This window comes from Sitodiplosis mosellana, unplaced genomic scaffold (assembly GCF_009176505.1).
Source record: "Sitodiplosis mosellana isolate CC-2019 unplaced genomic scaffold, AAFC_SMos_1.0 Smas_scaffold_6197, whole genome shotgun sequence".
NCBI classification, from domain to species: Eukaryota; Metazoa; Arthropoda; class Insecta; order Diptera; family Cecidomyiidae; genus Sitodiplosis; species Sitodiplosis mosellana.
The window spans coordinates 3,266,089-3,293,075 of record NW_022601438.1 but is presented as its reverse complement, the minus strand read 5'-3'; the positions used below and the strand labels follow the sequence as shown (position 1 = coordinate 3,293,075).

The 26,987-nt window shown below is 35.9% G+C and overlaps 1 protein-coding gene across 6 annotated transcripts; it reads right to left on the bottom strand.

Annotated features, from left to right (window-relative positions):
* Positions 1 to 904: 904 nt before the first annotated feature.
* On the bottom strand, positions 905 to 26,543 carry LOC129577276 (cytokine receptor-like). Of its 6 annotated transcripts, none has more exons than XM_055464031.1 (12): positions 25,385 to 26,543; positions 22,162 to 25,132; positions 6,957 to 7,046; positions 6,641 to 6,777; positions 6,419 to 6,530; positions 6,144 to 6,301; positions 5,690 to 5,861; positions 5,271 to 5,372; positions 2,711 to 5,142; positions 2,353 to 2,589; positions 1,776 to 1,914; positions 905 to 1,606 (listed from the first exon to the last, which is right to left on the bottom strand). In XM_055464031.1, exons 3-12 carry the CDS (start codon positions 7,027 to 7,029, stop codon positions 1,557 to 1,559), a joined length of 3,612 nt encoding a protein of 1,203 aa, XP_055320006.1. In that variant the 5' UTR covers positions 7,030 to 7,046; positions 22,162 to 25,132; positions 25,385 to 26,543; the 3' UTR covers positions 905 to 1,556. The 6 variants fall into 6 exon arrangements, with proteins under 6 accessions (XP_055320006.1, XP_055320004.1, XP_055320002.1 ...); XM_055464029.1 differs by lacking the exon at positions 22,162 to 25,132 and adding an exon at positions 11,781 to 11,916 and having other exon boundaries at positions 25,385 to 26,330; XM_055464027.1 differs by lacking the exon at positions 22,162 to 25,132 and having other exon boundaries at positions 25,385 to 26,351.
* Positions 26,544 to 26,987: the final 444 nt, after the last annotated feature.

Sequence of the window (26,987 nt, the reverse complement as noted above, 5' to 3'; positions counted from 1 at the left end):
CTTTATTTCCATCTAAAAATTAATTAAAATAAAAAGAAGAAGTCAAAACGCCATCACAATTGAGAAATGTTCGATGATTTGCGTGAGTTAAGTAAACCGTTTGTGTGTTTTCGAAGCAAATAATTGGAATTGTAATGTACAATAAACATTTTTTTCCTTTTTTCTTCACCGCCGATTAAACAATTGATTCACCTTGTTTTTAATTTTTTTAATATATTTCTTTGCATGCAGAAGAAGACAAACATATACATAGAATACGTTAAATTTAGCATCAAATAAGTACAAGTGCTACACAAATTTAATTTCTTAAGTCATGGCAAAAAAAAACCGTCTCATTGTTGATAATTGGAGACGGCAAAGATTATCTATTTCATTTTTTTAAATCACTCTGGAGTAAGTAAAAAAAATGTGTAAACGTTTTTTTCCGTTCCGCTGAATGTGTAAACTTCATTTTCTATCGTTTTTTTTTTCTTAGAGGGCAGGTCCCAGCTACAATATTTTTCGGATCTTCAATAGGAAGATTCCTAGAAACCTATGCAAACGAAAGAAATATTTATCGACTTTTTCTTTGATTATTCTTAATTTATTTCTTTTTTTCTGTATGAATATAGCTAATTTGACTTAAAAATACACACTGAATTACAGATACAGTTTCTTTTATAATTTTTCTTTTCCATTCTTTTTCCTTGTGTTCTTTCGGCCACATTAATTGAGACGTTTCAATTGAAACTAAAATATTGTTTCAATTACCAACATTTATATGTTTGTGTGTATTCATGCGATATATATTATCTAACTACATTTGCCTGGTGCACATTTACTTGAAATCTGACGACGACGACGCCGCCGACGACGACGATAAGAAGAAAAAACTGGACGAAAATAATATATTTTCCTCATTCCATTTTGATTATCTGTTTTATTTCTTTATTAAGTCATTTTTAATGGACGTGATTCAAGATCTTCCTATTTGTTTCTTTCTCTGTAATCAGCGGAATTTTTTTTGTACGCTGTTTTTAATTGTATACATATATGCATTTTTGTTTTAAATAACTCTTAACTTGGTGAAAAATAGAACAAAAAAAAAAATGGATTTAATTTCATTTTTTGTTTTAACGATTTTCGCTTTGTAAGCTTCTCGAATAAATCATTCACACATCCAGAAAATCCTAGCTTGTTGAATGCGGGGCACTTGTGCTTGTTTTGTTCCACAGAAATTGTTCAACGATTTTCAATATTCTGTAAATTTAATTACACAACGTACAACATAAAATATTGTGTCAATCAGTTGTTTTGTTTTTATCTAATCATTGTTTGTTTGTTTGTTACTTCTCTTCTTATATTCTTAAAAACATATTTCATTTTTTGTTTCCTAATTTAAAAAAAATACAATTATCACAAGAAATTATTAAATTATTAGTAAACATTGAAGCATATGCATTTATGAAGTGAAAATATTTATTATATTTTTTTTGTTTCTTTTCATTTTCTTTTTATGTGTGTGTTTTTCTCGTTTAAATATTATTATCTCAAAGAGTAGATCATCAAATTATTATTTAATGCATTAATTGGCCGAAGTCGGATAGCTGCTTGTGAGTCACATAACCTGAATTCAACGGAAGAGAAAAGAAAAACCGATCAGACAATTGCTTACATACAATCAAATTTAAATCAATAAAACCAAAATCTCATTTTTTTCATCAAAATAAATAATGATTAATTGCAATTCAAAGTGAATATGCGAACAGAAATTGGAATGTCATCATTCAATTTACCTGATATGCCTTGTATGTCGGTTGACGTAATGATCGGCGTTTTCGCTTTCATGTCTTCAGTGTGCGTTGGATTCTGCTGTTCAGTTCGTTGCCTTGAATCAACTGCACTCCACGGTGTGTATCCAGATGATACGGCCGGCTAATGTTCAAAATCGAAGGAATACCATTAATGTACACAATAAAATCAAATCAAATACGATTCAATCAAATCATATTTTTCTTCTGATTGGCAACCAATTCAAATAAAAAACAAGGAGCTTCGCTACGCTCTGCGTTCTTGAGTTTTTAGTTATTTAATCTATTTCGTTGTTTCACAACAAACTATTTTTTGGCGCACTACATGAAATGTATTTCATCAAAGTAACTTTGATGTAATACATTTATTTGCAAAATGAATTAAAAGATCTTGGTTTTATTTCTTTTTTGAAATATACTGCCTTTGGTTTAAATTAAATAAAAAAATATGAGCATAAAATTCAAATTCACCCTAATTTGTTCATCACTCAAAAAGTATTAAGAAAAAAAAAGCAAATTAGTTGCTCTACATTTCATGTAGTGCTAAAAAAAGAAATCGTACCTTCCCGATGATGGCTTCATGTGTGACATAGCCGTTGGATGTGAGCATCGGCGGTGATGGTGGCGATGAGATTATTTGACGGGGAGCAAAGTGGTTGTCTCGATTATTATGTGAATCGTGTAGACGACGATTATCGGGTGACATTTGTAACAAAGGTGATGGAGGCGTTGGATTTTGAATGATACCACCCTCTCGCATTTGACTTTTTTGCACTGGAATTAGTGGAGTCGGTGGCGACTGAAGAAAAATAAGGAACAGAAAATTGTTTTGTTATTTGACACAATTTAGTCAATCAAATAAATGTTTTTTGTCATTTTAATCTAATAAAAAAGACAGATTTATCAACTGAATGCCTTACCTTTTTCGCCTGAGTGTTGATATTGTCCGAAACGCTGCGTACGCTTTCTTCTTCGGTATTTTGTTCGTATTCGATAGAATTGTCTATACCTTCGTTGTATTCAGATTGGCTGTTGCTCTCGCTGCTGCTGGTGCTGGCTGATTCCATGCGGAATCGAACCAATGGGTCATTTTCTTGTTCGTTATTGGTCACATAGTCCAATGTTCGTCCCAATTCGTCACGTGTAATACCACCGTCCAGATGTTTGGCTTTGCTTTCCTCTTTAATATCTTCCAAACCTTCGGGTAGCTCCACACTAATGTCCTTCATTCGCTTGAGTTTTTTCATTGCAAAGAATGTGCCATAAACAAAAGCCATGGTGAATATGATCAAAAATACTAGCATAAAGTAATAGCCGCTCGATTTGGAATTAATATTCATTTGAGATGTGTATGACACGGAATATGGCCCTTTGAACAGTGTTGGCCATCTGTCGGCATCTAAATATGCTTTCAACAATGGATCATCTTCTTCTTCGCAAATTTTAATCCGAGCCAGATCAACGTTGAATGCATCATTGCGATGCTTGTAAACGCCGTCATTAATTTCGGTTTCGGTTGGTTTGTGAATGGCTTCAATTTTGTGATTCAAATTATAGGCTTTCGATTCGGTATCAATTTCTGGTTTCGAGTGTCGCTTCAACAAATTACTCTCACTCTTCGAGTGATCCGATTCAATATCAATGTATTTCTGAGCCAAATCACGTTTCGTTCGATAGACGAGACCTTTGTAATGTGACGATTGCAACACATTCACGGCCCGCACGGAAAAGTCCAACTTACCAACCAGAATGTTACGGAAATCATCGGTAAATTTGCACTTGGTACTGTTGATTGGTATCGTTTTTTCCTGTTTGCCATTGTTGGTGTATATAACGGACAATTCGTAATACTCCAATCGGCCACCCTTTACATTTGGCGGTTCCCAGCGCAATTCATTGTTTATCACCTTGGGCTGATGGATTGATCCCGGTTTGCCAATGGTGGTATTGAATGAAATGGCATTGCTTGACGGCGAACAGGCAACATTGGTGCATGCCTTAACAACGACTTCATAATCGGTGAAACTATCCAAACCGCTCAACAAATACGACTGTTGTGTGCTCTCATTTTTGTCCACCAGCAATACATTGCCATTGTATGAGAGTTTGTATTGCCGTAGAACGCCATTCAGAGCTTCGGGTTGTTCCCACGTCAATTCAACGGATGAATTGGTGATATTGTGCTGTCTTAAATTTCGCGGTGGAGATGGTGCTGCTTCAAGTGTTGTGTTCACTTGTGAATCACTCCACGGTCCTTTCGAATATTCCGACAGCATTTGGATGCGTACACTGTACGTGGTGTACGGCTTTAATTCTTCAAGTATATACTCTTTTGCTTCGGCCGAAATGTTGACACTTTTCGCGGTTTCATTGCATTCTTCCGTCTTTGGATCTTTGATTGGGCAATATTCCAAAATGTAACCGGTCAAAATGGTTCGATCGATACAGGCCAAACTCCATTTGAATTCAATGGATGTTGCCTGCACCTTTACCGTAATTATCGATGTCAATTTATTGATTTCATTGCCGGGTAAAACGGTGCACATTGCCCATATCATACCCGAACTCGACGATTCCGAATTGGCTGAGATGGCAAAATTCATGGAATTATTGGTTTCAAGTCGATAGCTTAGCACATCACTGCTAATTCGTTCGAAATCAATTGAGCCTTTGCAATCGTTCGGTGATTCATTGTTTGGTTCGCACCAGAAAATCGTGTAGCTTGTTATTTTTGGTCCTTTAATTGGTGCCACCCACGATATATTATACGTTCTATTATCCAAACGAATCTTTTTGATGAGTGTCGGTGGTTCGCATCGATCTTTAACGGCTGGCACAAGTACACTGCTATACTTGATCGATTTGCCCACATCATTTTGACTGTGTATATGGAAATTCAGTGGTTTTGTCATGATATTCGCATCGATGTACTCCAATTTGGCCAATGTTCGTGTCGACACAATCTGTGTGTCATTTGCATCGATAACAATATACTTTAAGTTTGGTCCATTGTTTTCGAATTTCAATAGTTCTTTCCAGTAGACAAATACGTGACCGCTATCGGTGAAACTGAATGATCCAATGTCGGTTAGTGGTGGTTTGTCGGGTATACGGGATTCCGTTTTGAATACACCCGAATTGTAAATAGACCACATTTCTGGTATGTCTTCGGCATCGTCGACTTTCAATGATATTCGATAGTCATACCACGTGTGTGCGTATGGCAGATTTGTCAATGCATGCCACATGTGTAAACGCTCACGTTCATTTTTGGTCTGTTCCCGGAATGGACCCAATTTTATCCATTGATCCTTGTGATACTCATTTGTATAGTTAATCATGTAGACAAATTCTAAAGTGAAGAAATAGCACCATTATAAGTTATGAACATACTGAGGGTTTATATGGTTGAATTATCTGATTATTGGTTGGAAATAAAGTGTGAAAATGAAACATGACATGAACAAAAACACAACTTACGCTTTGGGAAATTCTGCAACAACAATGGAATATCCCAATTTAATTTCACGGAATTTGATGTGATATTTGTTTCACGTAAACTTTCAGGCGGATTTGGAACCACTATAATATTTCACAAAAGAGAAAGAAAATTGTTACGTGAACAATTCATATACCAAAATTACCATAAAATGGTTCGACAGAACACTCGAAAAAAATGTGTTACACTGAAATTAACATATTTTTGAAACAACATTTTTCTTGAAAAGAAGAAAATAATTTTTAAAAAAGATCTATTTGAGAGAAAAAAAAACTCTTTTTGCAGAGAAAAATCACTTTGAAAAAAGTCAAAATAGTAAACACTGCAAGAAAAAACCGTTTCACGCGTGAAAAGAACTCACTAAGTTAAACGGCGAGAAATCGTTCGATACGGTACTTACTCATATTGTAGTGATAAATGGTGAAGTCTTCGGTCAAATTACCGAGTTGATTGTCTCCAATTAATCGGAAAAAGTAGTAGTCATAGGCCTGTCGATAGGGTGGCTCATTCTCAAATGTTATCGCACACGTGAATTTGCGATTATAATTTGGATTCAAACGGCATGGATTGGTCTGAAACGGTGAACGCAAAATTTTAACACAATCATCAAAATAAAAGAAAATCCATCAATTATTGAGTATTAAAATAAAAATAAAGTGTTTTTTTTTTCACACGAAAAAAATACAATGAAAATGTTGAACAAAAAAAATTGTCGATTCGATTTCTTTATCATATTTCATTGAGATATGCATTTTCATTGTATGGATCGATGTGATTCCATTGGGGGATTTTGCAATTGGAGAATGGCGATATTCAAATCTGCATAATAAATGTCGAAACGAAATAATGCTTACCGGTATGCGAAAAATGGGGTTTTCACTTCCAATTCCAATGGTATATAATAGCGTATAATTGACGGGCACTGGATTATACGGTCGTTCAAAGCTGCATGTTAAATTTTCCCAATTGGATGACCTGCACTTGAAATCAATCACTTTAACCGGTTCCGTGCCTGCAATTAAAACAAATACAAACAAAGCGAATGAGTAACCATCGCCATACAATTTTCCCTTTAAAATCCTAATTCAATACCAATTTGTGCGTTTATTTTGTATTATTTTCTACTTACCAACATTAATGGTCACCCGATTGATGCCCGTTTTATTGACCATACAATCGACGTGTGTGTCCATTATGGGCGCATTTACAATTCGAAACATTTTTGTATTACGATTTTTCGTCTGTAAAAAAAAACGAAATGAATAAATAAATATGTTGAATGTAGAAAAACAAATCTAGCGCCTACAAATGAATAGTAATAATTGAACGAAACACCGAAAAAAAAACTCACGATAATGTCTGGTTCGACGCCGCGCTCTTGAAACGAAAATTTCAAATCATTAATGGTGTAGTCCGACGAATCCAGTGTACAATTGATTTCAATTGTTTCGCCTTTTTTCTGTATGATGTTGCCCACCGGGTGCATGTCTATTAAAATAAAACCAAAATAACGACTCTTTTATTTTCGAACAATTCACATGAAATACGAAAGGCTGTTTTTCTGTAAACCGTTGCACAAAACCATTAATCAAATGCTTTTTATGCATTGAATCACTTAATATGTTTATTATTCTGATTTTTTTTTTAAAGTCAATGAATGCACTTACGACCCAGTGAAACGACTTCATTTATTTTAAATAAACTTAGAACTAGCAGTCCCAAAATATATTTCTCCATCATTTTGGTGAATTATGAATCTGAAATTGATACAAGAAAAAAAAACATAAACACAATTATTTAGGCACAATCAAATGAAATAGATGTTGGAAAATTAAAGAAACACACTCAAATCGTCTCGAGCGAAAAGAAATTGTTGTTTATGATGGATGGGAGCGTTTAAAACAAACAAAAAATTTAATGTGATTTTTAAATGATTTATGAATTTGCGTCCATCTCGATCAGCGCTACAAATCGAATTAACCATTGATTGAGCTTGTGATTTAGGATTTAGCATTCGGAATCCCTCTATCGTGAACGTTTGCAAAAAACAATTCATTGAATTTTCGTAGAATCGCCTCAATTGAATCGAGCTAAAACGCAACGGTTCACACGGTACACAGTCGTTGATAGCGCTAGACTTTGAGCCAAGCTCTAACGCTCGTTCGCCTACTCTCTCCCTCTCTATCTATCTCTATCTCTCTTTAATGCTTTTCATTCCAACTCTTTTTGATCTAACGCACAGCCAATCATTCGGTCACGTTCTGGCATTGGTGCGCTGCAGCTTCCACAAATGTGCGATGCTCAGGCACTCCGTTTTGTTTATCAAGTTTGCGTCGAAAATGATATATTCCATTAAAATCAGAAAGAAGTGTCTATTTCAATTTTTTTTCTCGCTCCTTTCGTTATACATCTTAATGTTTTCATTGCAATTTCGCACTGAGCATCCCATTCAATTTCAACTTGTGCAGTTGCAGCAGCAGCAGCAGCTGCAGCATCGCCATCGTCGCATGTTCTGCTCACAGGAAATATACGATTGCTTACGAAAAACGGTTGAAATAAATGTTATTAAACTCAGTAGGGAATAGCTCGTTGTGTTATTGTTAGTATAAGAGATTTTTTCTTTTCAAAGTGCGATAGCTGAATTTCGCGAAATTTGCATCGATTAATTGAAGAAAATTTATCGAAAAAGTTCGATATTTTCGTCGTGTTTTTTTTTTCATATCCGATACAGATATAGATTTTCTGTGTATTGTTTGCATTCTCTATTTCGCCGAACGTAAACGAAACCGTTACTTATTTACCTTGAATAATGGCTATTTGCATAAGTCAGACAGAAATAACGGTTGAATGTGAGTGTTATATAGTTTTGTGTTGTTGTTGTTTTTATTGCTGTTCAATGCACAATCATTTTCACTTATTGATCAACATTTAGAAAATTAGTTGCTATCAAAATTTACTTGGCACATTCAAACAAATATTCTTCGCTTGTCATATATATCGAATTTTCGTCTCATCCAATTCCAATAAGCTCGAGACGTTTCTACCAAATAGTAATCGGATTCAGCCAAAGCAACTTGAGCAAAAGGGCATAGTGTTTTTTTAAGCAATTCCTTAGAAAAATTGTTTTGTGCAAAATAAAACAATAATTGCCAGACACATGGGCGAATTTATGTCTGGTATTAAACGAAGATTTCCACATACGAGTAGATATGCGATGTTTGACGAATTTCATTTGAAGGCGAAAATGCGAAAAATTGACACTTCTACACAAAAACACACGAAAAAAAAAGTTGGATTAGTCCTTAAATTAGCTCACTTTTCAACACGATCGGAAATATCCGATGTTTGCTTGAATTCATTAAATGAACTCATGTGGATCTTCGTCACTCTTCGATTACGTTTGTTTTCCTTCTATTTGATTCGAAATTGCAAACACGGTGCAGATAGCATACAACAAAACATGTGTCCGAATACGACACGACCAAAACCACGTCCAATAACTTTGTTTGCCGTTGAATGTGTGAACGTTGCATGACATGGTGTCGGAGTGTGTGCATGCAGTTTGTTTATGCAATGGAACAACAATGGCTAAAAAGGGTAATCCGTGCAATTTTACGATAATAAACAACGCAGTTGATGTCGGCGACATAGTTTTCACGCGCAAGCTACTTTTTTCTCTCCCTCTCTATCCCATTCCATAGCTTACAAACCTGGTGCCGCTCTTTGTTTTTCACAACTCATAAATTCCCAGCAATTTTAATTGGTAATCCACCTGCAGGCTATTGTCCAAACTGACTAACTCACTTCTGTTTACAACACAATGAGAGAGTGAAAGAGAGGGAAAAAATGACCAACAGAAACGGAACAATTCAATTTCGAACGCGTCCCTGTGATATACATACGACGCTGGAAGTAAATGTATTTCAGCACAATGAAATTGGAAAAGAAACATCTTTTTCAAAACCTGGTGAATGAATGTGTGCGTTTGTTCGGTGTCGATATTTTTTTTTTATTATTGCAATTTCATGTTTGAATCATGCAATCTGCTGCTATTGACCATCGACACGGGCAAATTGAACATCTTTAATTAAGGCTTTTAAATAAGCAGAAACTACAAATTGAACCGCAATTTTGAGCAACGCTCAAAGTGAATGCCATACAGTTTATGGAACAACCAAACCGTAATAAATAAGCTGGTGGCAATTGGCTATGGTCAAGCATTTCGCCTCTGTGTTTGTCATATTGGAGAAATTGATCGTTTTCATGGTGTGTAACAAAGTTTTATGGAAATGCATTTGACGCGTACTTCTTTCTCTCCCTCTTTCTATTTTTTTGCCTACCGCATTGTGTGTGTATGTGTGTGTGTTTTTTTTTTTTGCACCAAGTGTAGTTTGACTGCAACTTGCGTCGCTATTATCGCATATTGTGCGATGCGTATATTTTGAGTTTATAACTAGCAATTGTGACGCTAATCATTCACCTGCGGTTTGCTTGTGGCAAGTATTGGTGCTATTGTGAAAATGCATGAATAATTGATGTGAAATCATTCGACGCGTCGTGTTGTTGGACGCGGATGATTTCCACAAAATCTATCCACCAAAATAAGTATCAACTCTGTGTTCCCATTTCGTAAATATTTAATGCATTTCACTTTGTTTTGAGCCAACCAACGAGAGAAATAAACGCGACACGGATAATCACATGTCAATGGTTATTGGCTAATTCCAGTGTCACAATTCATTGTCGATGACATGTGTTCATTCCAAAAAGCGATTACAAACAGAAAAAGGATATAAAGTCTGAAATAGTTTTCCTTATGTGTGTGTGGTTAAGCGAAGGCGTTAATCATTTGCACGCGACATAGCGAAATGGACGAAGATTATCAACGAATCCTGTACAGGATGTGCATGAGCCAAGTTTTTCTCTCTCTTCATTTTCAGTTTGTTTGTTTGAAAAAGCATGCGTGCAACTTGTTTCCATTGGAAGTTGCAATTAAAATGAAAACGTGCCCAGTTATCGATAGCCTGATTTCAAGGCTTCCGTCAATAACAACTCTCCGGAATTCTATTTGCGTATACTCAAAACAGTTTCAAAATTTGTAGTGGTTCTTGGTTTGTAGTGGTGGAAGATTTGTAGTGGTGGAAGCGTTGGTGGCTCATGGACTTGGATGAATGGATATTCTTTTTAAACCGCTTCGAGAATTAACCATTTGCACACCACACCAACTCTGAAATGATAATCGATTTGGGTAAGGATCATGCTCCCGAGAATGAGTACCCACAACGACAACGATGACCACGACGACGTACATTCCAAATGGAGCAATAAACGTAGTTGCAGACACATTGCCATTCGTATGTGTTTGAATGCAACAATCATAATTAAATCGCGCCAATTGTGTTTGTGTTTTTGCGTGCAAGTCGACTGCAATGCAATCAATTCCATTGAGGTGGATGAATTATTTTACTATTTCATCATTTCACCCATTTGTTTTTTGCTTCCTTCTATCCATTCTTGGGGATTCCTTGATTGCAAAATTATATCAGCAATACGAACCATTTGTTCAATTCAATAAACACCGAATCAGAACGACATTAGTTTTCTTCGTTTTTTTCCGTTGCCCCTGCGCGTCTCATTCAATTATCATTCCGCACCGTTGATTAGATCGTTTTTTTTAGATTGTACGTGGATGGTTCAAATGAGTCGGCCATTGCTCAAGTATTTAATTCTCTTTGAAAATAAATACCGCCACAACTTCAATTGAAACTGGTTTATTTTATTTGTTGCTGGGCTCTGCACTCCATTTCAAGGGTGTGAATTGCATTATTATCTATATCGAAAAATATGCTTAATTTATGTGCAATCCAAATTTCAATGAAGGCAAGGAAATTGCATTTGTTCGATCAATAAATGACGAAATGAAAAGAAAACCGAATTGTTTGCGTTTTGTGTCGCCAGTAGATGTCGGGCCGTTATTTCGGTTTTGTTTGCATTCCATTAAACTACTGAATGTTTGATGCTTCTGAATATTCTCTCTCTCTCTTTCTCTCTCATTCCCATTTTCGTTCGGTTATGATAATTTATGAACATTTTCGCCGTAGCACTTGATTATTATGCGGTTGAAATAAACAAAAGCTATATAATTCTCATCTTCTACGAATAGTTTATGATTTTTAAGAAACGATATGCGCGGCGCGTGCTCAGCTCATTTAATTTAAGGTTTCCTTTATCTGTCTCTACTATCTATGTTCTTCTCGTTTGCTCGCATTTTCCCGTATGTGCGCGCGCGCGAGTTTTTTTTTTCTCGAGATTTCTTCAAATTTCGGGAATTGAACAGAAAAATTGTGGTTTATGTGTGTATTTGCGCACAACTCGTCCCGTGCAACGCGTACCTAACTACGTACAATAGTTATATTGTTCGTAGTGGAAATGTGTTTTTCTTGTTGTTGTTATTTGAAATTTCGTTTATTTAAAAAACTAATGCTATTTACCTATGAGAGACGTGATTTTCAACGCTCAATACGGACAGCTCAATGTTACATTTCAAAAGGTTTGCGACGTGTGGTTTGTGTGTGTATTCATGGGAATTCTATTTCTCTGGAATTTTCGAGTCCTGTAATTGTGCCGCTATATTTAAAATGGTTTCGTATCATTAATTCTGATTACTTGATACAATCGCAAATTTTATCATGTGGTGCAGGTATTTATATGGCTCGTGCCGAACAAAACGTATACGTATGTGTTTGATTGTGTGAATTTCTACGGATAAAACTAGTGTCAGAGCGGAAGCCATCGAACTTGGTTTTCCGTTCAATTCACGTGCTTGATAGTTTTCGACTGCGAATAAAATCAAACGAATTTTTTGAATGATTTTCTTCGAAACAACCGAATTTTCGCAAACACGATTTTACAGTGCAAAAGGCAATCGAACCTTCGACTGTGTAATATTTGAACGATACAAAGACATGGAAAAAGTATAGAAAAAACAATTTTCGGTTACCAACATTGGATATTTCTGAGTATGATTCATACTGGGTGCATTGAATGCAATGCTAGATTTCAAAGCTAGTATAATATTACAAATAGCTAAACAGTTTTTTTTTTGATTCCTCGTTTCATTTCACACACACTTGGTGTGCACACTTGATTGAAAAGTGACGCCATGCAAGCTACACATATGCACAGCATATGCTGATTGCCGAGAAATGTGCTCAAGTCACAGACCCACATGCACATTGGGCGGACGGATGAATGGGCTGGCTGGCTGACTAATCGAATGTTGCGCACATACAAGCTGACACAAGCATGCAACGGGAATTTCTGCGTACTCGATATATTTTATGCTTAGCATATTTTGCTTGTAAACACGACTGAATGCCAACGCATACAGCACATTAAAAATAGCGACAGAGCGTAAGCAAACAAAATGAATAATTCAATGAAAAGCCAGGAGAAAAAAAAGAGAGAGAGAAAGAGAGAGAGAAACCAAGTCAAAGACGAACGATATGAAAAATGTTCAGCAATATCTTGTCAACCTCTCACTCTCCGAGTGCGCGATTGCATGAGAATCAGTGTGTATGTGTATACAAAGGAAAGTCAACATCATCATGTTTCAGTTGGTAAAAATGTCGTTTGAATGATTGTTTCATCAACATTTCATTTCCTCCTAAAATATCGTGTGTTGCCACGTATCGATTTAATGTAAACAAAATACCGAAAAAGAAAACACAGATTTATTTTTGTCGAACCCCATTGAATTGCATTGAACAAAAAAAATATTATTTTATCAGCGATACTGAACGGAGAATATCTTACGTTATTCATTGCGTAATTAATTGTAAACGTCTGCAGAAGAAGATAAAACATCCCACGTCACGGTGTTGTCTCTACAAAACATTTTGGGGAGTACGTGTGCGTCACATCTCGAAGCGCATCCCATTCAAATCACTTTCTTTGGAATTATGGAAATGTGCGTCTTATTCAGTGCTCTTCGAAACACTCACAACTCAATCGAATCCATGCCTACATTATTTATAAATTTATTTCGACTGTTCCGCGTTTGAAACCTAGCCAAATACACATTCAGTTCCATTTACAATGAATGCCTTCGCGAATTCTATTCGCCGAATTAATTGATTTCCGCTACACACCACAGAAAAAATTCCGCGGCTCTTTGTCCAAATTCAACATATTCGACCATAGTAGCGGGAAAAATAAACACCAAATTCATTCATTCATTCAAATCAAATTCAACATTAAACGCGAGGCGACGTAGCTAAATTCGATTATATACCAATTATAAGATATTCGATCGTCGCAATCGGGTTTCTTCATTCAATATTTTGAATATGCTGATGCTGCTGCTATTGCCGCTGCTATTGCTTGCGTCAGAATCCATTGGGAAGTTTCCAAGGAATAAATCTCATCTTGTCGAATTTCAAACCACTTTATGTGCACTGAAAAGTATGTGCGCGCGTATAGAACGAATACTGAGGATAATAGTAGGTATACATGCTTCCTGGAAGCCGTAATACAACCATTATTCATTACTTTAGTAGTGAATTTTCAGCATTGAAGACATGGCTGTATGTGTGCGTTAGTTAATTTACTCTCAATAGCATCATGAATATTCGGGTAAATGTTTAGTGGTTGATTTCATTTTTTACTCTTCATAACAATTTATTTCCATTAAATTCAAGATGTAATTCCACGAATTTACATGGAAAATTATCGGTGAAGTGTTATCATGATGTAGGGGCTGTGTGAATTAAAGTTCATTAAATATGAACTATTTTATCATATTTCCAGTTAGTTCGAAACGTTTCTCCGTTCTTTCATTATTCCTCTTTTTTTCTTCCTTTTTTCCCCTTTAGTTCCTGTCTCTCGTTTTCTTCCATTTTGCCCTGTCTTCCCTGTCTTTCCGGTTCATCATCTTTTACCTGTTTTCAGTTCACACTTTCCGTTTGAAAAAGAAAATGCGCTCGGTTCTATCACCGGCAAAAAAGCACCGAAGCAAACAAAATTGTAAAGAAATTCTTCGACAAATTCTAGAAGGCAGAAAATGGTCTCAAAGAAAATAGCTACAGCTAAAAATGTATGTGTTAGTACTCGGAAAAACCCAAATAAGTTATCGTTTTGATTTCTGCGAAAAGTTATATTGAGCTCTAGTTAAATATGCGGCAGAAATATGTGAAAACTGCACACAATTGCGGAGTGTATGCTTTTGAATATTTAATTACTTGGCATTACATTCTTCTTGGATCGAATGATATAATTGCTCTTGATACCGTACACAATCCGTGAGATACGCTTTTATCACCATGTCACCATGTATAGGAAATTAAATATTAAACCACATTGCAAACGCACCGACGCAACCACAAAAACAAGTACATTTGGGAAAATGTGCGTCCGGTATTCCAAATAAAAATAACTTGAGCCCGGCCATATTCACCGTTTTATTGTTGGTTCGTTTACTGATATCCTGAGTATATTACGATTTCATTTGTCACACTATTTTTGCACACACAGTTCAACTGAATGTTGATAACCCGGGATTCGGTCGAAATATTAACTACTGCAAACATTTGCAGGTAGATGGAAAAATAATAATTATGATGATAGCTACCGCAATGAAAACCGAGAAAATGTGACAACTCCGAATAAACAATTTAAAAAAAAAGCACAAACACACACCGAGACCTAGCAGGAATAAACAAACATTTGTACCGTTTGTGCAATGCAATCACATTAAAAATGTGCAACTTAAGCGCTGGCAAATAGACGCGAGAAATGGAATGCGAATAAATGATTAATAGACAGTATTATCGATGTTGCAATTATTTGTGCATTTGTGAAAATTCAATAGAATTGTGTGGTTGAGTCACTGTCACTCTTCCACCAAAACCCACCCAATCACTCACACGCTCACACACCCGATGGAAATGATAACTTGAATAAATATGTGTATGCAGCACACAAAGTCAATAGAATCGGATCTCGATGGTACGGAAGGGCTGTCTGTCACACAATAATTGCTTGAATCATTGGCTATGGGAATACGCATTAGCAATCGATTTGACTGGACTGATTATTTCATAGAATTTCGAGACGAGAATTCGATCCACACTTAAAATCTATTGTCATCCGTTTCCGTCGTCGTCGTCATTTCTCCCCGTTCAACATGTATCAATGTGTCACATTATAACTACGCGATACTTACTATCTGCTGCGACTCCCTTCCGCTAATGCAGAAGGAAACAACACAGCAAACTAAATGACTGTTTGTGCCAAGTTTAATTATAGCCGCCTGCTAAAAGCTATCAGAGTTTTGCTGGTGACAATCGAGACAGAGAAAGAGAGAACTTTCGATGCGATGCTTTCTTTTTTACTTTAATTCTATTTTTGTTACACATAAAAGCATACTCAAACAATTAGCAACTCTCGTTTATTTCCATACAAACACAAACACACACACACACACACACACACACACACTCATTCAATATATAAGAAAAAGTTCCATTGAAATGTGCCGTTTGTGCGAACTATTTTTTTTCCTCCCGAGGTAACCAGAGCAACAACGGTGCTCCACGGATGACGTGTTATGCCAACGGCTGCTGAACGCCATCGTTTTTATTTTCAAATATCCCGAGCAAATTGAAACAAACGAAAAAAGGCAAAAAACAAAGGAAAAACAAAAAAAAATCATACCCATGTATTATTTCTATATCGATGAAATAATTTTATTGTAATTTATGCCATTTTCAACACACAGTGAACAACAAGAAGTGAAACACAAACATCAGCACTCAACAACAACGAGAACGATACTTTTTCTTTAAAGTCGAGAAACGTGCGCGCGCGTGCCCACGGTAACGCAATTCCAGGCAATTGACGTATTGTAAAATTCTGATTGATTGTTGCAGCGTAAATTAACGCTTTCCATGTTAACAAACAAAACCAATGGGAATCACCTAATTGAAATGTTTTGTTTCTTGGTCGTTTTTATCTCTACATATTCAATTTGTTTCTTGTTTTTTCTCGTTTTCTGCGTTTTTCGTTTTTATTTTTATCTGTGTACATTAATTTTCCGCGTAAAAATGGGTAATACATAAACGCATGTAAAACAACCGATCTGATCTACCAAGAAACTATCGTCAATGAAATCGAGCGTCTGTTCGATGGAAGCATTGAGAGGGAGCAGTGTCGGGAATCGTTCAACTTGAGAACAATAAATTTTTAATCGATGAAATGAAAATTCATTCCAGACAATTCTAGACAGGCGAGAATGTTTCTTTATTTACTGAGAATTGAGAGCGATAGAGTATACGCATACATATACATATATACATATGTCTAGGCCAAAGACCAAACTGAATAATCTTCATTTTCGATGCATTAGACAATCTATATATGTATATATATATATATATTTATTCGTGGAGTTTATTTAGTCAGTGGCACTGAGCAAACACATTGGACACATTCATGTCATTTGCAAATGATTATCCACTTGAGATTATTCGGTTCGGTTGATCGATCGGCGGCCAGTCACTGGCAAACAATCCATCACAGTTTGAAAGAAACGCAAATGACGCAATTTAACTGACATTTGCCATCGATTGTCACATATAACTGACAGCGACAACGATGACGACGATGAAAATACAAACGAAATTTCTTGGATTTGTATGGTAATTTTTGGTTGAAATAAATGCGCGCGCATTCAAACATCAATGATTTTTATTTTTTCACTTGGATTTGCAAACAAGCGATTTCGTGAGAATAAGACAATTAGATACAGATTCAGTGGAAATCAGAAAACAGAAAAAAAAATATGCGGAGATGATTCCATGTGTCGCATTTGTCAAACAGTTGAGAAACGAAGCCATTTTTACCGAGAAGATCAAGCTGTTTTGTATTTATTGGTTTTGAATTCCAGCTAATTTTAACGCGTTCTCTTCTCTCTCTCTCTCTCTCTCTCTCTCTCCACTCGCTGTCGTCTCACTTCATTGCATAAATAAATGCGTGCAATCCAGTCGCACATCAAAGTCTACGTCTGGAGACACTTGCTCAAAGTGTTCTACTTCTTTCTCACTGTCGTCATCGAGCGAGTGAGCACACAATAAGACGAAACAACGATTTAATTACGCATTGCTTACCAGAAAATACATTTCCCAACATCATCTTGGAAGCCATTTACACCAGAGTTTTAGTTAAACGAAATTGTCAAGTCGAAACAACGGACTGCTTTTTTGGAGGCGAAAAACCGACTACGCACAAAATCGCAGCCATAATGTTATTACACATGCTGCGGATTATGTGAATCTCTCTCTCTCTCTCTCGCGCCCGCTCACTCTTACAGCGTTCGCATTCAATGATGATGCTATGCCTTCATTCAGGATCCAGGTCATCGTCATCGTCGTTCTTTGAAAAGAGCTAAAAGTTCTTATTCACGCTCAAATGATGTTGATTCGACTGAATTCCAGTCTAAATTTTAATTACAGCGTGTAATATTTTATGTTTTCCTGTTTTACTCTGGTTCTTCGCCGCATTTTTGTTTCTTCTTCTCTTCTTCATCTTAACAACGCATCGGCTCCGCATATCATCTAATACAACATACATTTTATTTACGGAAGCAAATTCTCGGGAAAATTCGGTGCAAGTTTTATGCCGTAATTATCATCAAATAGTCTTCAAAATCATTTGATACTTTTCAAATGCGTATGATGAACAAGGGCGAGAGCGATGCCCTGATTTGTGCGTACCGAAGGAAACCGTTTCAATGTATTCAATTGTAACATAATACGCAGTTTGTAGGTGCAAGTTTCACTTTGATGATGAAAGAGAGGGAAATGTAATGTAATGTATTCAAATGAAATTTGATTGGGACGTGAATTTCTAATCCATGAATGTCGACGTGTGTTTCATTTCAATATCGTTTTGATGGTATTTTCAGAAATGAAGCTTTTAATCCGCACCAATTTAAAGTCTCACACTAAAATGAGATAATTGATGGAGACTTTGCTTTCCTTGTCTCCTTTCGAATTTACTTGAAAATCGTCGAAAAAAACCGAAGCATCATGGTGGATGTTTTTCAAACGAATGAATAGAAGTATCGGAATTCAAAATGGCTTCCAATGCGATTCAATTCATTGAGAATCGCTGATATTCCAGAAAGAATATGAATTTCATCATTTTCTCTCGCTACACATTTGTTTATTTGCATTTTAATTGCGGTTTACTTAATGCATTTTCCAAATATAAACAAAATTCATTTCAAATCGAACTTAACAGAGCGAGAATCGGTTTGATGATTCGACATGGAATCGGATTTTATGTAAATAAAACGTGAGCATTCGTGCATTTGCTTTGTTTTTGAATTGAATGCTCTGTGTTCCCGCAATCGTTAGACACACGAAGCCCAATTGAGGCTGTGAGAATGAAAATGGCAATACAGGAATAAACATTCTGAAGCGCATCAAGAAAAAAAAAATTCGCAAAAGTGAATCATGAGTTCTGAATACGCAGAAGTAAACCATGAACCTCCTATGCTGCCCATGTAAATTTATGTTTCACTTTTGCATATTCAGAACTCATGATTCATTTTTGTGAATTTGTTTTCTTGATGCGTTTCAGAATGTTTATTCCTGTATTGCCATTATCATTCTCACAGCCTCAATTAACCAAATTGAATTTTGGACTGAATTGGCGAATGATATGGCTGACTCCTGAATTCTATGGGAATCAGGATGTTTTCTTAGTATCCATTAATTTTTATGTTTTTTTTTTTATCAACGCTTTTCGCTCTTTACTTCTCTTTCTAGTCTAAAATAATTGCGCATCCATTTTTGATTTTTCGATTTTTCACAAATCTTCTTTCTGTTTCACCTTTTCAAGTTGAGTGCAATGCATGTATATTGATAAATTTGTGGCCATTCGGTACGGTTATTTGCAAAAGCGACAATGAAGTCCAGAAGAGAAAAATGGAATTGAATCGGCCATCGTTATCTGTATGGTATAAGCCTGAGCTGGAAGTATGTATTTTACGCATCGAATCGACTTTAAAGGGAAACAAGACAAAATAGAAAAACCGAAAGAAAAACGAAATGGATTCATCAAGGGCTTACATATGGTTGATCTTCGGATATCTGAGAACATCAAGTGAAGAGAATAGGCAAAAACAAAAAAAAAATTATGAAAAGAAAACACATAAAAAGAACCAACAAAAACCTAATGCGTATTAATGCGACTGAGCATAATGTGGAAGCAACCGAAAAAGTATAGAAAAACAAGCACAACAACGATGATGATGACGACGAAGACGACGATCGACAAAAAATTTTCGGAGCACTACCTGAAGCGATGCCGGAAAGATGCATGACACCATATGCAGCTGGCTGCATTCAATGAATAGCTTTCAGTGGAAGGAACATAGAAATCCAGAGAAATCTACAAAAAACCATGAGCCAAAACCAAAATTCATGTACAATAATGGTCTGTTGCCGCTCAACAACAGAAGAAGAAAAAGAATAAAAAGAAGAGAACAAAAATCCACCTTTCCAGAGAATCTACAATGCTCAATTCGCCTGCAAAACGCTAATGAAATGGATGTTTTGGTTCAAGGAAGAAAATGCACCTAATTCTTCCCGAAAAGTTCAATCAATCCTACACACATTTTTTGTGAAGTACAAGTCCAATCGAGTGGTCTGTTATTGTTTATCGCCTTATTCTCGTTGTTTTTCTTTCATTACTTCTTGTTTCCTTGCCTCGTTGCGTTTGACATGCATTCGACGAAAATTAAAATCTTTTACGACTAAATAATTAAATGAATGCTTGCCAATTCAACACGCAAATGTCGAGAATTGAAATTTTCTACGAATTTTTTTCCATTTAATGTGCTGTTCAACGTCTTCACTCCACCTTGTATGCTTGTGTATGTATGTGTGTGTGTGTGTGTTTGTGAAATGAGACTTTTTCATTTATTAAATCGCAATCTACAAATGCAATAAGTTTTCTCGAGTGCGAGTGCGAGTGCGCATACAAAGTTGCAGGAAACGAGAATCCTACGTACAACCATTTGATTATGTATGATTCGTGTGCCATGAACTTATATCGAATGTAATGCTCGTGTTGGCTCATCAAGTGAAATCCACCCGATGATGGCATTGGCTCATAGAGCCGTGTCTGTGATTCCACCTGAACTCAATTCACCACAAGAAGAAGTGCATTCATTTCCACTTCGTAATAAAATATATTGCCAAGATAAAGAAGATAGATGATAGAGAGAAAAAAATAACAAAAAACCGAAGAAAAATGTTTTTGAATTTCATCAGTTTAAAAAAAAGCATCATCAGCGCGCTTTAATTACGCTCATTCTGGTTATCGTTGTTTCGGTTGTGACGACGGTACTTTTTGTCGGTCTTATATTTTTATGATTCTACGTAGCTGTACGTCAGTTTTGATTCCGGGAATTGTTTATTTTGAATCTATCTAGTGTTGAACAACACACAGTATTCAGAATTGACGCTGAATTTCGTGCAATTTATATATTTCGAAGACGCTAGAAGCGATAAGGGTCCTTATTAAAAGTTCATGGCACACTAATTCAATTGAATTTTAAATTAATATTGAAATGGCAAAATGATGAGAAATAAAAACAGCAACAGTCACTGCCTTCACATCATTTGCATAACAACAGCACACAAGCAATTCTCCAGTGAAATTGTGTGACAACTGTGAATGTGATCATAAGTATTATTTTACTTCTATTTGGCTAGAATCTATATTGAGCGCAATTCAATCCAAATGCCTTATTGAAGAAAGAAAAAACTACTTCGAAAACAAAACGAAGAGAAAAAAACACATAGTTATGGAAAAAGATGGGTGACCTCTGCATTGTAAGTGTATGTGGTTCGTTTGTTCGATTATTTGTGCTATATGGAAAGACATGTCTGCCGCCATTTCTATCACTTGATATTCCAAATTCTGCGAAATTTGTGTTTCACTTTAACACCATATTAGTCGACCAGATCCAATGTGTGATCGGCCACATTACACAGATATAGACAGGGCGAGAGATAGAGTGCGAGATAGAGAGAGATGGAACCAGCTCAAACGGAATTATATTGAAATAAACAATAACGTTGAACTTGCAGCGGAAGCAAAAACAGGCTTCACTTAATAGAAAACGTGTGTTTTCAAAGGCAATTGGTCTTTCTTCTCTCCATTTTTTTTCCTTCCTGCACCGTTCACGTTTTTGTACGTTCAACGTTAAGAGAATGGTCAATAGATGATGCAAGACTATATATCGATGAGTTAGACCAAATCAAACACGCTCATTTCGCACCCGACGCTTTTGGTCACGGATAATACGTTCTTTCTTTCATTCTGTTTTTTTTCTCTCACTTTTCATTCTCTCTTTTTTGTATGCGCTTGTTTTTGCAGCCAAGGAAAAACGTGCAGTTGTGCAGGCAATTCATGGGAAATTCAATGAATGCAAGAAATGTGCCGACATGAAAGCAATTCTTCAATCACTGGAAAATGTCATATGCAATGCCACATTTCCATCAAATTATATATATTCAAAATACTAAGAAAGGATCTACACTTTTTGTGTTTCACTCTCTCTTTCTTCTACATTGAAATCATACACAAAAAATGTGATTGGGTCAATCGTTTCATGGTTAATCACTCATCAATCATATACACAAAGGAGAAAATAAAACTACGAATTTGACAAAATATTTTTTGCTCGTAATTCATGACGAATCTGCATGCATAACAACGTTTTTCTTTTCTTTCGAACGGATTTTTTTTTCCAATAAAAATTAATAAGCAACAAAAAAGGGAATAAATTTTGAAACTTACTGTTTTTTTTCTCTCTTTCAAATGAAATAGATATAAAATTAGAAATAGTCAGACTTCTGTAAGTGGGTTTCGGTGCAGCGAGGGTGAAAAACAAAATCTCTACGTGGATTTGAAGGTTGTCAATTTTGTACACACGTCTTTGATGATGATGATGATGATCCCATTGTGGTCAGGCATTTCACTTGTTTCGTGGATTTTCACTTAATCAATAATTCAATACACAGAAAGTTCTTCTTGGGTTCTTTTCGTCTTTATTTGTTGTTCAATGTTGATTATTTCTTTTTTGCTCCGTTTCAATTCACTCACGTGTTTGGCGCCGTGTACACAATGCGTATGTTTTATTTTTTTCTTCTTATTTTTTGTATGTGTAAAACCGAATTCCGGGAATTTTGCTGCTGATTCAATCAAACGTTGATCAACTGTTTACTCTGAATCGTTCATGAAATCGTTCATTGCATTTGTATTGAAACACTTGAACACAACGTGTTTACTAGTCAAGATTCTCGATTCTGTCACTAAACTTAATGTGTGCCGATTGAATCGTTCGTTGCATACATTTGTCAATTGACGGACTGATAATCATTTGTTTTTGTGATCTTTCAATAATTAACTCAATTCTACAATGTGTGTATTCACATACTGTTCGAGTGTGTTTGACATATCACTTGCGACACTCACAAATTTCGATGTTTATTTTAGATCTTACAATATTATTTTTTCTTTTTGTCTCAGTTATTTTTATTATTTTAGATTCTTTTCTTCTTCTATTTTGATTAATTATTTTTTTCTTTCATAACACTTTCACACTCGCCGTATCGAGAGATAGGGGGAAAAAACCACTTAGAAATCAGGCGAAAAACAAATTGAACAAAATAAGAGAGTCCGTGTGCTTTATTAATGAATTTTATAGATTTGGTTCGTATGTTCGGTGCTGGTGGTGCTGTTGTGCGGTGCTGGTGCTTTCTCGCTTGCACTGAATCGGCGCTGTCTTCAGTTTCCTTGTAAAAATGTGCATGTATTGTAAATTGTATTTGGTTGATGTACGGTAATGTTTTGATTCTAAGAATTAGCTACGAACATAATCGTCTTCTCTCTCTCTTTTTTTCGTATTTTCGTCGATCTCGTCTTCTCTATCTCTTTTGCTCTCAGTCTCTCAGTTTGGATGTTTCGTTGTTTGTCTTGTTTATTTGCTGCTGCTTCTCTTCACTTTACTCGCCTGGTTTTTTTTCTGTCTGTTTCTCTCTTCTCTCGTTTCTCTACGCTTCTCTCGTTGTTTTGCCGTTCGTTGTTGTGTGGATTGTTATTTCTCTGGATTGTAAACTGTGCTTTGCCTGTTGCTTTTTCAAAACTATATTGTGTTGTTAATATTTGTGTGAGTGTATGTTTGGTCTGACAAAAATCTTCTTAAAAAGAGAGAGAAATACACTGGTTTCGGAGCACTGGTACACAAAATATACACTCAATAGCGGCCGAAGTAACAACAATGATGAACAAAAATAAAACTACCATCGAAAAAAATACAAAACTGTTTGTACTGGTCGTCTGCCGAGATAATGGAGAGGATCTTCGTGGATGCACAATATACTCGACCACGGACTTGCATTGAATGAATATGCTGCTGCTTCTGCTTATGGTGATGCTATGTGCACTATTCTTCACGAATGATGTGTATTTGTGTATGATGTTTGAGTTAATAATAAAAAAAAAAAAAACAGAGAAGATGTTAATCAAATTGAAGTAAGTGTAAATATCTTTGAGGTTGTTGCGTTTTATGCTGGGTTCGTATCGTTTCAATGTTGATTGTGTTGTGTTGTGTTGGGCTTGGGATGCTCTTGGTTTTCTTTTCGTTACTTTATTTTATGTTTTCTCTCTTCTTTTATTTTTCTTTTCGCTCAAATTCTCTCAATCTCTTTCTCTCTTTGTCGTTCTCCGTGCACAGAGCCACAGTGTGCTCAAGCAATGGTACACGGCCGGGTGTATGAATGAGACTTATCGAAACGGGAATAGTATATGTATAAACAGAAAAACAGCCCGATGACGACAACGGAGAATATGTTTTTTTTATATGCGTCGTTTATTTCGTGCTATCTGTTTTGTGTTGAGCGTTCTTCTGGTCCGCTTGTTTTCTCTTTCCTTCCCGTCGTCGTCTCACTTAGTGTTCTGTGTTGCTTGCTTTCTTTTATCAATTCTTCATTCCGTTCTATGCCTTGCATCGATCGCTCGTTTACTCGTTTGTTTGTTGTGTTGGTTTTTAGCTGTATTTGGTTTTACTCAAAAACCGGCACTCACATGTGTTTGTTGGATATATATGCACTCTCCTGCTTCTAATCTGTGCATCGGAATTCCAAAACATACACACAAAAAAAGAACACCGAATCGGTTTTTTCGAACGAATGGACTAACTGGCTTCAAATTCAAGTCTCTTTCGATTTGTTGTTGTGTATTTCCAGTGAAACGATATGCATTCACAATCATCAATTCAAGGTGATATCTTAGGTGCATAGTATCAATGATAGCAAATTTTTGTGGTGACCGTCGCTGTTTCTGTTTGCTCCTTCTTTTGTTTTAACTTCATTTAAAATCGTCCGAATTAATTCAACTAATTGACGTATTAAAAACTTGGTTTTATGCCGTTGCTTTTCTTGACAGTTGAAACCGTTTGCATATCGAAGTCAAACAGCGCTTTGAAATTGGCAAATGACGAGAACAAAAATCGCCTTGAAATTGGCAACCTGGGCCAATACACCATTCAAATGATCCACCTATTTTCGTCCTGCGATGCGTAACTCTATCTTTTTCGATTCGTTGCTATTGAAATAATAATGTGAGTCTTGTTTTCTTGGTATTTTTTCTTTTTCGCTTGAATATTGTTTCTCGCACGTTAACACACATCGCATGGAACACTGCACGGTCTTGGTATTTTACACACACTGATATTGTTGTTGCCCATTAATATGTGACTCGTTATTTGCTGCGTATTATAAAAAAAAAGTATAATATAATAAAAATGAAAAATCAACAAACACACAACTCAGTCGTTTCGTTGAATATGCCTTGTCCCTGTCTTTCGTTCTCTTTCGATGGCTCTTCGTTCGCCACTTCTTCTTCGTTACACTCTTTTTCTCACTCTATCTCTCGGCCAACACACGCGTGTTCGCTGAACGAACGTACGATGCCTATATAGCTATAATACGTTATAACAAGGTAGCTGCTTTACACTTACTTTTTCACCTCACACACAGACAACGAATGCGATCCAATGTTCACTGTTTACTTTTCTTGGAATCATACGTCACATTCTGTATCATATTTTTTTTTATTGAGAAATCCATTTAATTCATGAATTAATTGGTGCCCGTCGCCAATATTCGCCAAAAAAAGGCAACACTCGATACACACAAACACATCCAATGCGTGCCAAAAATCAAGCGAATGTATGCAAATTTTTATTTTATTTCTTTCTTATTTTCTGTTCAATTTGATTTCGTTTTAATTTTTCTCTTTCGTTTTGTTGCTTCGTTGTTTTTCTCGTTTTTAGTTTTTTTTTTTTTTTTTTTTTATATTTTTTATTTTTTTTTTTTTTTTCTTTCAATATTGTGGATGTTGTTGTAATTTGCCTTTGAAACCGTATGAATAATTCAGGTGATAGCAATAATTAGTGAAATTGCTTTATCCAAAGCGCACACAACACGAACTATCTCAAAACACTCATCGCACAGACGACGAGATATATGCCGTCGAATGTTTTTAACGAATGCAAATTTTCTAAAATACTGTTGTGTGTTCTCCTCTTTTTTTTCCTTTCTCGTTCCTCTATTCGATTATCCCACACTAAGTATTATGAATCAATTCAATTTTCTACACACAATCCACATATTTTACAGTACGGTGTGCTGTCTTTTCTCATTCACTTTATTATGAACAATCAATGTTCGCTAACTGGTTTTGAATTTTGAGAATAAATTTTCTTCGATTCTATTTGTTTTGAATATGGGAAAAGAAAATAGCTCGCAGTAGAAAACAATAAAAAAAAGTAAACTACAACGACTACAACAGGCTACTAGAGATGTTGTTGGTTCTTTCTATGAAATTGTCTACGGGTTTTTATTTTAATGTATATTTTTCTCTGTAACAAAAATATCAGTGTGAGAGAGCTCTCGCTCGCTTGCTTTCTGCTGGTATTTCAGGCTCACACGACACGCGTTTACATATGTGTGCTGAAAAGCCAAACCACTACACGGCCAAAACCAACCAGAATGGATTTATCAACGAAGGCAACGTTTACATAAACCCAGCACCAGCTACGCTATGTTGTTTTTTCTACTCTATTCTATCATTTGCTGTAAATGTGTATTACACCGACTACCTACCTCCTCGTGTGTATCAGTGTGTTACATGGGTGATAGAGAGTGGAAAACTTGTCAAACGCCGAAACACACACACAGCGCGTGCGTTTAATGGCACACAACAAAAGCGACCAACAAGTGCTTTAGCACATTGCTTCTATGTACGGTGAACGTTCGGTTTTCTTCGATGAATGCGTTCCATGCATCCCATTCATAGACATTTCAAATTATCGCGCCGCTTTCGGCATACAACCAGCGAAATTGCCAACGTTATCTGTTACTATTATGGGAAATTTAATTGGCTCTTATCTTTGTGTTATCATTGTGGGGACCACATGCGATATGATTGCATTTAAGAATATGTAAACCAAAGAAAAAAAATCACTTTTATGGATGGTGTCTTATCATGCATCCGGCGTCTTATTCCCTTATCTTTATCGCAAATTTAATGGAAAGCGATATGAAAATATAAATCCGTAA